The 12,704-nt window shown below is 41.1% G+C and overlaps 1 protein-coding gene across 3 annotated transcripts in view; it reads right to left on the reverse strand.

Moving 5' to 3' along the window:
* The window catches only part of fhod3b (formin homology 2 domain containing 3b), a 110,112-nt gene that overhangs the window by 29,524 nt on the left and 67,884 nt on the right, over window positions 1-12,704 (reverse strand). For all 3 annotated transcript variants that reach the window (XM_050047919.1, XM_050047918.1, XM_050047917.1), the window contains exons 6-7: window positions 1,945-2,039; window positions 757-868 (exon numbers count right to left, since the gene is read on the reverse strand). In XM_050047919.1, coding sequence (XP_049903876.1) covers window positions 757-868; window positions 1,945-2,039 — 207 coding nt within the window. The remainder of the gene's footprint in view (window positions 1-756; window positions 869-1,944; window positions 2,040-12,704) is intronic.

Genomic DNA, 12,704 nt, shown 5'->3' on the forward strand with positions numbered 1-12,704 from the left:
CATGGCTCCAGTAGGAGAAATGCAGTCATAGCAGTTTTCTTCTAGAAAAAGTGTCAGTGGAAAAACAGAACAGGGGCGACCTGATCTTCGATGTGAAAGAAGCAGCTGTGTGTCTCAGACACAAGGGTCAAGTCCGGCATCTCCTTCTCATCAGGAGACCGGGGATCAAGTTCAGTCTTCTTACGCAACAGCAGAAATGACAGGATAAGACGGAGCTGAAACAGAGGGATACCCGACCCCGGCATGGCTGATGCTCAACCCCCTGTTGTACGCCACAGCACAATGTGGAGCCTTGAGAGCAGCAGGTAACTGAACCCCGCTGCAGACAGGAGTTACAGTCTTTCTCAATAAGCTTCGTTCCAAGCAAGCTGGTCGGGACAACTGATCTGACTACTGTTTAAGAGGAGACTGTGATCTGTGGTCAGCTGAACAGCACTACAGCCACCACAGACTTGATTAGCGAAACTGAAGGAAAAATCGAATTTACATTATTTCATGTTTTTTACTGCAATATTTCACTGCTCGGGTTTCACTTGAGAATTCGAAAAACAGAGCTGCAACTGATATACTGTGAATGTGATATTTCAGAGACATCAAAACAATGCCTCATTAGTAGAAAGAACCACATTCAAAATGTCTTTGATGTAATACCTCACACAGTGAATTCACAAAGTCTGTCAAACTCTTGAAGCCCTGGAAGTTCACTTTGTCTGCAGGTATTGACTTCAACATCCCCAACATCAGTGTAATGCTTACCTCTTTTGGCATCCACAACGTTCACAGCCTTTATGAGCAGGGTGGCGTTAGACTCTGTGTACTCTACAAACACCAGCAGCAGCTTTAGGGCCGTCTTCACCACCAGACGGAACTACAAAAACAAAAAAATATGGTTAATACAGAAATCACATTGTGACACCAGCTCCGAAATCCAAACACATAATACACAAGGCACTTAATTTCAACTGCTGTGCTTGATGCTTGAAACATCATGGGAGCATTTAATAGTGTGAGGACTTTATCTTTCTGTCTTCTAATGTTTCTCTGTCCAGCACCTAGTACTTATTGTCAGGATGTGTGTACTTTTGAAGACCTCTTCATGTGCTTTTGCTCAAACACATGGACACACGACACAGAGGATGTGCAAGCTCTTCAGCTTCCAACTTTAAATTGGTAGCTTTTCGTATCTGAAATGTCTTGAGAGGTTTGATAAGAACGTGGTGTGACATTGTGGGAATATTAAATACACATTTAACAGCTCAGGGGAACACACTGCTCTCTGCTAAAGTAGTATAGAAATAGCACAAAGGTAAAAACAATTAAAATCAGAATAAAATGGGTTACACACAGTGAAAAGGGTCTCAAAATACTTGAGCAGCTGACTGAAAATCTAAATTTACACTCCCATAAAAATGTTAGAAGGAGAGCGATAACTATTAAGGAAGGGAGTAATAGGCCTGATGCAGAGCAACGCTGTTAATCTACTTGAGGAAGAAAATCAACATCATGTCAGTGGTGATAAAACCATCAGAGTTAATTTAACACTTCTGAACAGCTGCCACATCAACACTATGACTGGACAAGCAACACCCCAATGATCACGGTCGAAATGACTATAGACGATGGAAATTTGCCACGCAAAATGATTGGGAAGACAGGGTTTTGATTAAAAAAAACAAGGTGCATGCCAAATTCTATTTCAATATTTACACGGGAAGGCAGAAGAGTGATTAGTAAGAACAGAAAACAGTGGGGAAAGAGAGAAGAGTCAGCCCTCATCTGCTGCAAATATGTGGCACGTTACGAAATCTGGCCACTAGAGGGCCGAGGGGACCACAGTGACGGAGGAAAGACGTGATGGATTATTTCAGCTTTGTCAGTGCACACATGGGGCTGCTGGGTTGGTTTTACAGTATATCTACTGTGTTTAATGTTCATATTCTTTACCTTGGATCCGACCAGGGTGTAAAGCCACTGGACCGTCTCATTGTGAGATATGAGCCCGTTCATCCCGTCCACATACAGCATTATCTGACCGAGGGCTGCAGAGAGAAAGACACAGAGAGAGAGAGATGTGGTTTGGTCAATCATCGGCCTTTTCTGCATTGTTTACTTCTTTTCACTAAAAACAGACAACAGTTTGTCCTCTTTGGCATCCAAAAGAACTAGAAGTGCAGTAAAGGTTTGCTCTAATGTTTGGTTTCTGTTTTGTACCCTGATTATGACTCTCAGTGAAAGCCTTTCTTTGTAAAGCAGGTAAAACTTTAACTACAGAGTCTCATCTGGTTGCTTTTATAGTCCTAGAGAAGCCCTAAAAATGCCCCCCATCTCTGTTTTTAGCTAATTGTGAAACATTTGTGTAAATAAATATGTAATACAAACAGAAAATTGACATTATCAGGACAGACTGCTGAGGCAAAACTATTGACTTCAGCCCACTTTGTGTCTCTAAACATGATCTTGTCGTATATAACGGCGAAAAAGTCGATTTTTAAAAACAATTTTCTAACAATATTCAAGCACACAGATGCACACACAAAAAGTGTACTGTTAGTGAAAATATCTGTAAAACATACAAACTAGAGCTGCCCTGGAGATAAACTTCTCAAAAATCACAATTGGGTGAAAACCTTGAAAGAAAACCCCGTCCCTCATCACTCAAGTCAGTGGACACAACTGAGAACAGGGAAAATATGTGAGCCGAGTGCCTCACTGGATGCTGACATGACTTCCATCTGTAACAGGATACATAAATAAGAACATAATAAGAGCCAAGGGATCTCTATGGGGGGCAGTAAAAGTGTAGGGCTTCTGTTAAAGGAGGAGATGGGGGAAGGGAGACAAACACTGCTGGAAAGAAGTGAAACAGACAAAAGCTCCCTTTAAATATGTAGCCTTGTTTTTTAAACAGCATCTCTGTGGATATCCACGGGGAGTTAATGCATTCACACAGAAGACCACAGCAACAGGATGAGTTCAGCTTGAACCCACTGCGACTTTAGGTGATACATTAGCTGACATGGGGAAAAAGCACAGCAGTATAAACACGTGATTGCATCGAAAGTGGAACATTTTTGGAAGGCCTGTTTGACTATTTCTTGGCAGAAGCTAGATGTTCTTTTGGGGGTAATACCTAGGAGAATTTTCTGATATTTTCTTTTGCAAATGTGACAAAAGGTGATGAGCTCGTGCTGATCAAGCTCAGAGATGTATGAGTGGCTGGAGAATTCTTCATGGGCTGCAAAAGCTGACACACCAGGTGTTTATATCTGTTAAAAATCCAGGAGAAAATAAAACAAACAGAGTTCAGGGTTGTGTATTGGCAAGAAACCGGCGATATGATGATGTGCTTAACTTAAACCTGTTGTCCTCTTTCATGGACACTTTTTTGTGCCATCTAGTGGTAGTAAGACCACAATACACTAATCCATGTACAAACAAGATGGCAGCCATCTCTGTCAAGTCCAGTCTGCAGCGAATTCCGACACAAAAGTGGACAAGGTACAAAACCTGATCAGATTGTCTGGTTGAAACTTGTTGAAACTTGTTTAATCATGATTAATAAAGTTTGTAGTTTGATATGGCAACACATTTGACTAATTTTAGCAACAGTGACAAGCTAAGACACTGTTTATCAGGAAGTACTCGTCTGGAGACACTGGGAATTTATTATTTTCTCTTTTGAGGACATTGGTACTTAATTATCACTGGACCTTCAATATCAAATTTTAGGAAAGCTGTCAATGCTGGCAGTGCATCCATTATGACTATGCCTATATCACAGACCTGTGTTCATTGTGTTTACACTAGCGATATGTTTTTATGTTGGAGTGGAAGAATCAAATGGCTGAAGACAGATTACATCACTGCAATCTAGCAGTTGACGTTACACAAAATAAACTACTGCCACAAATCTAAGCCTGTAAAATATTAATTAAGAATCGATGTGTATTTTGAGAATCGTTACACTATCACAAAGCATAATATTGCAGTACTCACAACGATCTTATAACCTAACAGTTAGATAGAATATGACTTATTGACAGCTCCTTAAAAAGTGCACCATCTAATCTCCTCTTGGTGTGTTTAAAACAGTTCTTCTGGCACTTTCTAACAAGAGGCTGCAGATTCTGTCATATATTTTTCCTCTCCTCTTCTCTTGAGGGGCATGAAAATCGTGAATATGCTGTAGATAAGCCAAAATTCCCAGGTGCAGCTGCTGTGTGTGCATGGTGCGTGCGGGTGTGTGGGTGGACGCATGAGTGCATGTGCATGTATGTGTGTGTGCATGCTGGTGGCCCACTACTGCTGCAGCAGCAGCAGCAGCAGCAGCAGGGGCAGTTCATCTTTTATCAATCAGGGTTAATTACTCACAACATGTCAGGCCAGAGCATTCCTAACAGTCCTCTCCTGCTGCGAGCTCAGAGCTGTGTGTCACAGCAGTCAGTGGCTTGGACAACATGGCGAATCAAAGCAAACCACATCAGAGTGTGTTTATGAAAACATGATTAACCTCCTCAGTCAGCGCGGGCCAGAGTGTCACCCTCTCCTGTGACTCCCCCCTCTTTGTATGGGACCACTGCTGACAGATGAGTGACAGCAGTAATGACATGATGTACAGCTGGTCTACCAACTTCAAAATGGATTCCTATAGTTTGCAGAAAAGATCTAACATATAAAAAGTCACTAAAAAAACTACTCACAGAATTTTTTTATACACAGACACAAGCAGCTGTGACTTTTGCTGGATGAGTAATGAGCTACACGCTTCTTTTCAAATTGCTAGCCGATGTCTGACCCGCAATATCATCACTGCGCAGACTTTTATCTCTGGTGTGCACCTGTGTACAGTATCTGGTGAGGTTTTGAGGAATGTCCAACTGAAAACAGGGGTGAGAAAAGATAGGTGGCCTTAATGAGGCTTTTTAAAGTGTCATTACACAACATGAATGTTCAGCTGCTGACAGATGAGACGTTACTGATTGCTCCCAAAAGTCGACCGCAAAATGAATGACTTTTTCATCATCCTGACATGTTATCATAAGATGTTATTTAAAGATATCATCGATAGGTTATGGTTGGCTTTTTTTTTTTTTAACTCAGCATCTAGCCAAGTAAAATAAAACCTGAATGAATGTCTATATCATATGTGGATTTAATTTAGTGTGCAGTTAAGATACAGAAATGATATGATATATAAGCACACCAGAAACCACACAATCACTACCTTTTCTCTCGGATTCATTAAAACTGCTGCCTCATGGAATTATTTAATGTCAGCTGCCATTTATGTACAATTCAACTTAGAGTACCAGAAACCACATGGACTGCAGTTACCCTGTGAACGGTTAGGTAAAAGGATACTGTAACTGTTTTTAAAAAAAAAATAAAATTACCTTTCATTATGGGAAACTACAGCCTTAAGAGTCTGGTCAGAAACCGTTAAAAGGAAACATCTAATTATTCTCAAAGCAATCACCTTTTGTGAACTTCAAATGGAACTGATTTCCACACACTTGTGATTAAATTAGTCGTGAAACTGCTGCGGAAAATGGAAAGTTACCTGTTGCAGTTGCAGTTCAGGCTTTGAAAGTGAGATCAAATCATTACACTGTGGCATACTTTCCCAGCCTTGTACCTCTGTGAAAAGCTGAGACTGTGGGACATCCCAGAACATGGGATTTGTCTTTAAACTCTACAACAGACAGTCATCAATAACTTTGGAAGACGGTTAATAAGAAGAGCATGTGAGCACTGAGTCTGTACAGGACACCCTCCACTTCAAGCACTGATCTGGGGCCAAAAATGTGGGCCTCCATTCGAGTAATCATGAGCAGCTCTATAATACCTCACACAAAGTACAACAATAACATTGCTAAGTCCCTTTGCATGTATGTCACGTAATGAGATGTTGGCAGACAATGAGCTGCCTTCAAAGCACAGTGATTAGAATTTAAATGTAAGCCATTATGGGAAGCCAAGGAAGAAAGACTTAGCTAAAAAGAAACTTGGAAGTCTTCAATGAGCAGCCTGGCGTCTGTGCGGCACTCTCACACTCCATTTCTTTCAATACTTACCATACGTTTGCCTTAAAAGTAAAGAGAGCATTTGAATGGTGTGGAGCTGCAGTAGGGAACCACAGACTGAATGTGTGCAAGAGACTCTGTTCCTGTGTCTGAACCAGAGAAGTTAAAACTAATGCAACTGAGCTCTGGTGGAAGTGTTTCTTCAGGGCCTCTCCCTCTCATAAACCACAGCAATTATCTTCCACAGCCTCAGGAATGTGCAGGAAGGGCTGCTCCCTGACCACTGCCGAGGTGAGAAGCACTCTGAGGTCTGGGTGGCAGCACCAACACAAGCCAGTCGACTCCAGAAAAAAACAAGACAACCTTATCTATGAAGATGCAAGAAATCAACTCAACAGCTTCCCCTCTACAAAACTGTTCACTCCCCTTCCACTCACCACTCTGCCCCTTTGGTTTCATTTACGTTTTGGAATTTATCAAAACTGGGTCAGCCAAACTGTCTGTCAGCGTGCAACATTTATTTTGCCAGGGCTTTGGGACAGGGGCCAAATCTCCATCGCATACAGTGCAACTTCGAGCCTCTTATCTTATTATGCTGTGCATTAGCAGAGAGCTGCACTCAGGTCTAAAGTGTGCCTCCCTGTGCCCACGTGAGCTGGATGTGGTTTACTGTAAAGTCTGGAAGATATATATATATTTTAAATGTAGATTCTTGTTCTATTGTGTCACCATAACTACAGTAAATTGTCTGAATTTCAAGTGTCCACACTGGATTCTTGGAACGCATGGGCCGGGACACAGGCAGCACTGACCTGTGTATTCACTATATCTCATGCCTACTTTACGACAACTTTAACATTACACATTGTCTTTTAAAGCTTGGGTGCATTATCTTTTATGTTTTTGTGAGGTTTGGCATAATTCTGTAGCTTCCCAGTAGTGTTTTCTATGTATTCAAAGCTGAAAATACAAGTTTTGGTTGAAGTATGTATGTTTTAGCATCAAAATCCTATGTATCCACGTTACTAAAGACTTATTTTCATGTGATCTGAGGCCAGATAGATACATAAAACTCTATAACTTATGTGACAACTATAACTGTGTCACATAAAGGCAAAAATATGTACATACATTCTTTTCATCAGATATGTAAAGCTGTGAGTACGTCTGATTTCTGTTTTTTTGTCCACAGTTCACTATGAATGGATGTTGAAACAACCTTAAACATGCATATCGGCACTTGTGCCCCTCCATGATTTGTTAGACCTGTCAATGAGAAATACGATAAAGAAAGCATAATTTTACCAACTGTGTTGAATCTGCAAGGTTCTCCAGTGGTGCTAGAGCAGCTGTCATTACACATGGCTGTGGCTATTTGTAGCGTCTATACCACAAATTCATCACATTTCTGCAAACCATCATCATGGTAAAACCTCAATGATTATGATTATTAAACATCAGGGGGCTGATCAATGACGATCAAAAACGATCACTAACAGGGAGATGAATGTAAATGTAAATAGAAAATAAGAATGACATTAACTTTATAAATGTGTCATTGATTCTACAGAATACCATGTAACCTGCAAAAATAATAGCTTGCCCAGTGAAACTGGAGACCGACCTAAAAATAGTGTTACAAGTCCCCAAACTTATATTTATTATTTACCTTCACATTATACACACCTAGCTTAGCTAAAACCGTTTGTATGCCTGGTCTGAAGAATGTGTGGGGAGCGTGCATGTTGTTGATGCCACATTAGTTTGGTTCCAAAGTCACACAATAAAACAAACAAACTAAACGGTTGAGTCAGTGATAGAACAGCAACTCATGTCTGCTGTGAGGTAAAATTACTGTTTCTGTCAATGAAGTCTGGTGGCTGTGAAGAGAGTGATATAATGGCTTCTGTCGGAAAGGCTGTCTGACCACAAGGTGAAGCCTTAAAATAATTGTACCGTTAAACTGATACTGATTCTTCTTAGGTGGGCCTTTTTTTACGAGGTTAAAATACCGAAGAGTTGCTGGTCTACTGCTGCCTCTGATCGGTTAGATGCTAAGTGTGACTTTTGGAACTTAACTAATGTGGCATCCACACCAGTAGGCTACATTTTTTGGACTCTGTTCCCCTGTACGAATTCCACTGTATGGATTTATAAATGTGTTTATATGGTACAAATGTAGTATTATATTGAATCTTCGTGTGTCTTCACTTGTCATTCATTCATTATCCGTAACTGCTTATCCTGTTAAGGGTCACGGGGCGCTGCAGGACTGGATCCCAGCTGACATTTGGCGAGAGGCAGCGTACACCCTGGACAGGCTGCCAGACTTGACACATAGAGACAGACAACCATTCACACTCACATTCACACCTACGGCCTTTTAAGATGAACCAATTAACATGCATGTCTTTGGACTGTGGGAGGACGCTGGAGAACCTGGAGAAAACTCACGCTGATATGGGGAGAGCATGTAAATTCTCCCACCCGGCAGGTTTAGTAATAGGGGATACAATTATAAAAAAGGTTTTAAAATAATGATAATGATTAGCTAAAATCTTCCAAGCTGACACTTTCCTCATTTTCCATGCGTGTGTGGGGGGTGAGGGAAGGGAGGGCATCAGCGATGTAATCGCTGTCAACACTTTTTAGTGGAGTTTAGACCCACCATTTAACAAATTGCTGATATAAAAATATTGATAAGCTTTGCTTTAAAAAACAATGCTGTCCGTTCTCATATTCTTCTGCTGAATTTAGTATCACTGAGGGGAAAAAAAGCAAACATTAAAAGCTGACAGATTTTCTTTTGGGTACTGACATTCACTGCATCAGTGCCTTAAGCCAGCTTCTCATTTAGAGTCTGCCTACCATAAAAAAAGAGCAGTTTACTACTGGTGCCAATTATGAACTGAAAAGACATGTTCATGGGTTATGTTCCATTTGTGATTCAGCTAATCACCCAGACCATTAGAGCCAGACAAACTGCCTCTGCCAGACCAATTCCAGTCACAGAGTCGACTGCCAGAATTACATTGAGCCCCATACAGTAAAACAACAGGGGGATGCTTCCATTCTCAGTCCTGAATGCATGTCTGCCAGTATTTGACACAATTTACTGTGGGCCTAAGCCCAAACACATTCCCTAAAGACAAACAAACAAACCTCATGGAAATATAGCATGAAGTAAGGCAGGGGAGTCTTTCCAGTCTTTGGCTGAGCGAGCTCTACAGGCACTGCAGAGCTGATGAACTACTGTAGTGCTGAGCAGGGCACAGCGAGCCCAGTAGACTACAGCACTGGAAGAAAAATAAAAAGGCAAAACATATAATACCTCTCTATTTTCTGGGTATTTAAAAAAGTGTAAAGCTGACAGATTGGAGTTGCTATGGTACTGCATTTCAGAAAATCATTTTAGGACAATGAACAACTGGGGAAAGCCCAACAGATGAGCTTTTCCCATCCCATCCAAGTGGGGAAGACTTTGGAGAAAAGCTACTGCATGACATCCACCCACTTGTAGAGTGAGCTGAAAGATGAGCTGTGGTAAATTCTTACTGCTCTTGAGAGAGTAGTGGTGTGATTCGCTCTGGTTCTGGCCAGCCATATGCTGAATTCAGTCCCAAAAAACAGTCAGCTCGCAGGAATCAGCCGTAAAAACCCACTCAAGTGCCGAGGATTTCAGTCTATCTGCCTGCATGCTACATTACTGTAAAAGATTTATTTTTTTCCCCCTCAAATTATAGTTTATGTATCTTAGACGGCAAGGTCAGAGATGATAAAATAAGAGCTTGAGAAATAAACCAAATCAAACATTCTTATAGAATAATTGGCTTGTATACTGAACTCTGTTACAGTGAAACAGGCTGCAGCGCACGGTTGTAATACCACTGCCAATGGGTTCGCTAAGGCTGAAAACTTCTACAGATGCAGGAAGGCAGAATATAGGTCAGGCAGGTGGGGTTGAATTGGGTTCAGATGCAAGCTGTCTGCACGAGTCAGGGGGATCTGAAGGGGGCTGTGGGGTCTGCAGGGTCTGACACAGGGGGAGAACAGGGTGGGACGTATCCGGTAGGAACAAGGCTCTGAGCTTAACTGAAAACACGACAACAGCTTATGTTTTTCCATTCCGTTAAAAGTTGCCTGGTCAATTTCTTCTTTTACTTTAAACATTTAATTGTCAACCTGTGGGTAAAGGATGTTAAATTGACAGGTGGTGTTTTGTTTTTCCAGACAGTATAAAACAGTCCATGGAGTATACAGTAGTGTGTTTTAGTGCAGCGCTGAGTACCTCAGTAAGTTTGAAAGCTGCTGATTTAATTTAATGGAGAGGGGACATGCTGGAGGCAAAGACGTGTTGCCAGTGAAGCAAAGAGAGCTCAGAGGTTGTGGGCTGAAACCATGTGTAGCCTTCATTTCCTAAATTTCCTCCAAGTCTCAGACAGGTAAAGACGCTTAATTATGTATGAAAATATTATTAGCTAGAAAAAATGTGGGGGCGCTGTTGATGTTGATGTTTGGTTTGGTGGTTAACTAGTGCTTTTATGACGAAGTAAACTAAATGAAACAAATGACAAAATGTCTCCCTGTCTGGTGACCTTTAGATGCTAACCTGCATTTTATAAAAGGGAAGTGTGAATGAATTAACCTTTAAAAACACAATCATGGATATGTGTGTTTGTGAGAGTGAGTGAGTGTTTTTCATATTGAAAATCTTTGCACAGAGGGGGCAGCAGGAGCCGGCTCTGAGAGTTGCAGGAGATCAGGTGAAAAACATGCACATGTTCCCATGGGATCTCATTACAAACTTACAAACCAGGACTTCAAGTTTCGATTGGTACGATGAGGGCATTCCTGGAGAGCTCCTTCTCACTCCAAACAGTGCTTGTCCGCATATGTGTTAAAAGTTCCTGTCTCAAATTTCCCTTCTGTCCTGAAGGATTTAATCATTCTTGCCTGATCACTCAAACAAGGAAATGATCATACCTATAATAACCAGCATATACATTGATACATCTGCATGAAGCCTCTCATCCCAGACCAGACAGAGTGGAAATGTTTATCCAAACCATGGGCCGTAGTAAAGGTCTCCCCCCTTTAGAACAGACGACCTATAACACAGCCAGACAACACAATACACACTGTTTCCAACAAGAGCTTCCAACATCGCTGTTAACCCAACTGTGTCTGGGTTTTCACTTAATGCTCAGCAAAATGGTCAAACCAGCAATGGGAGAATTCAGTTACGCTCTGTTAAATATTTTAAAAACTTGGGTCAGAGTAAAACATAAAAACAATGATCCTGATTCTAAATTAAGAGAAATAAAACGTCACTCCAGCATGAAATGGTACACTGGAAAAACTTTGTAGTAGTAACATTCGCTACATGGAATCACTTTTATCTAAACACAAGAAAAGTCAGTCCAAAATTCAAATGGCTTATTTGACAAATTATCCATTGATCATTATCAAGCAACTTAAAAATGTGCTTCCCTATGTTTATACGTCCCCTTAAATGTCTGTCCTTGACTGTGCTGACTTGTATCTGTGTTGTTGTTTGCATGTTCCTCTACCAAAGGGGGCGATGTTTGTGCATTTCTCCAGAAATCTGAGATTCAAACATATGCCGGGCAAGCTAGATTAGGTACATCACACGCTAACAAACAACACAAACAAAACTAACTACACTTACAGTACCATTCTGATATATCTGCTGGTCGCCGATTTTGGTGCACAACTATAGACTGTATAAAATGATGGATGTAGCTATCATGATGTCGACTACTGGTTTGTGGACGCCCATTTTGAAGCCTCTAGTTCGGCATTTCGGCTGTTGCTATCTTGGTATCTTGGAGACAGGAGTGACCATATCTGAACAAGAGGGCGAAGCTGTGGAGGAGCGAGGGGTGGATCTGACTGAGAAACTGAGTACACTATCTGCAGACAGCCTGTAACTCAAAGTGGCACTGCCTTTGAATATACATAAATTTAAGCCTTAATAAAATCTAAATGTGTGAGTTATATTTAAATTCACCCTTACACAGAATGACTGAATGAATGGGGAAATTAGCTATAGAGACCAAAACTGGTTTTTGCACCAGGCTGTAATCATGTTTATTTTTGCTGCACAGTTCAGCATTTCAACATGGGTGTCTATGGGTACTATCTCGCTTTTGGAGCCAACCCCAAGTGGCCATTCAAGGAACTGCATTTTCTGGCACTCCTGAGTTAGCTTCATTTTTCAGCCCTGAAGGTTGCAGCTTGTGCACAACAGACTCTTTTGCAGGTCAACCTAGCGCCAGTTTCACATGGCCCAACCTATTTTCACATTTCATTTTAGCGCTGTGACAGGGCTGGACAAATCAAAACCTAGCACAAACAGTGGTAGTGGGTGGGGCACAATGCTGGATCCAGTATTTCTCAATGAAGAAAAACAAGTTGATCTACTTCCAGCCCCTTTCAGTGTTTTTTTGTACTTTTCTGTTGGAAAACTACATTGAACTAAATATTAATTTTAGCAGAAGATTTTTACATACTTTGAAACATGTCTGAAGGGTAACTTTAAAAAAAGATAAAAACGTTGATTATCTGTATAGTGTCTATGAAGCAGTGGTCCAAAGGTTTGCAGGTTTTCCATCCAACCAAACAACAGAGCAGCTGCTTTCACTGAACTCCTTATACTGC

The sequence above is a fragment of the Epinephelus moara genome, chromosome 6 (genome assembly GCF_006386435.1).
Source record: "Epinephelus moara isolate mb chromosome 6, YSFRI_EMoa_1.0, whole genome shotgun sequence".
Lineage (NCBI taxonomy): Eukaryota > Metazoa > Chordata > Actinopteri > Perciformes > Serranidae > Epinephelus > Epinephelus moara.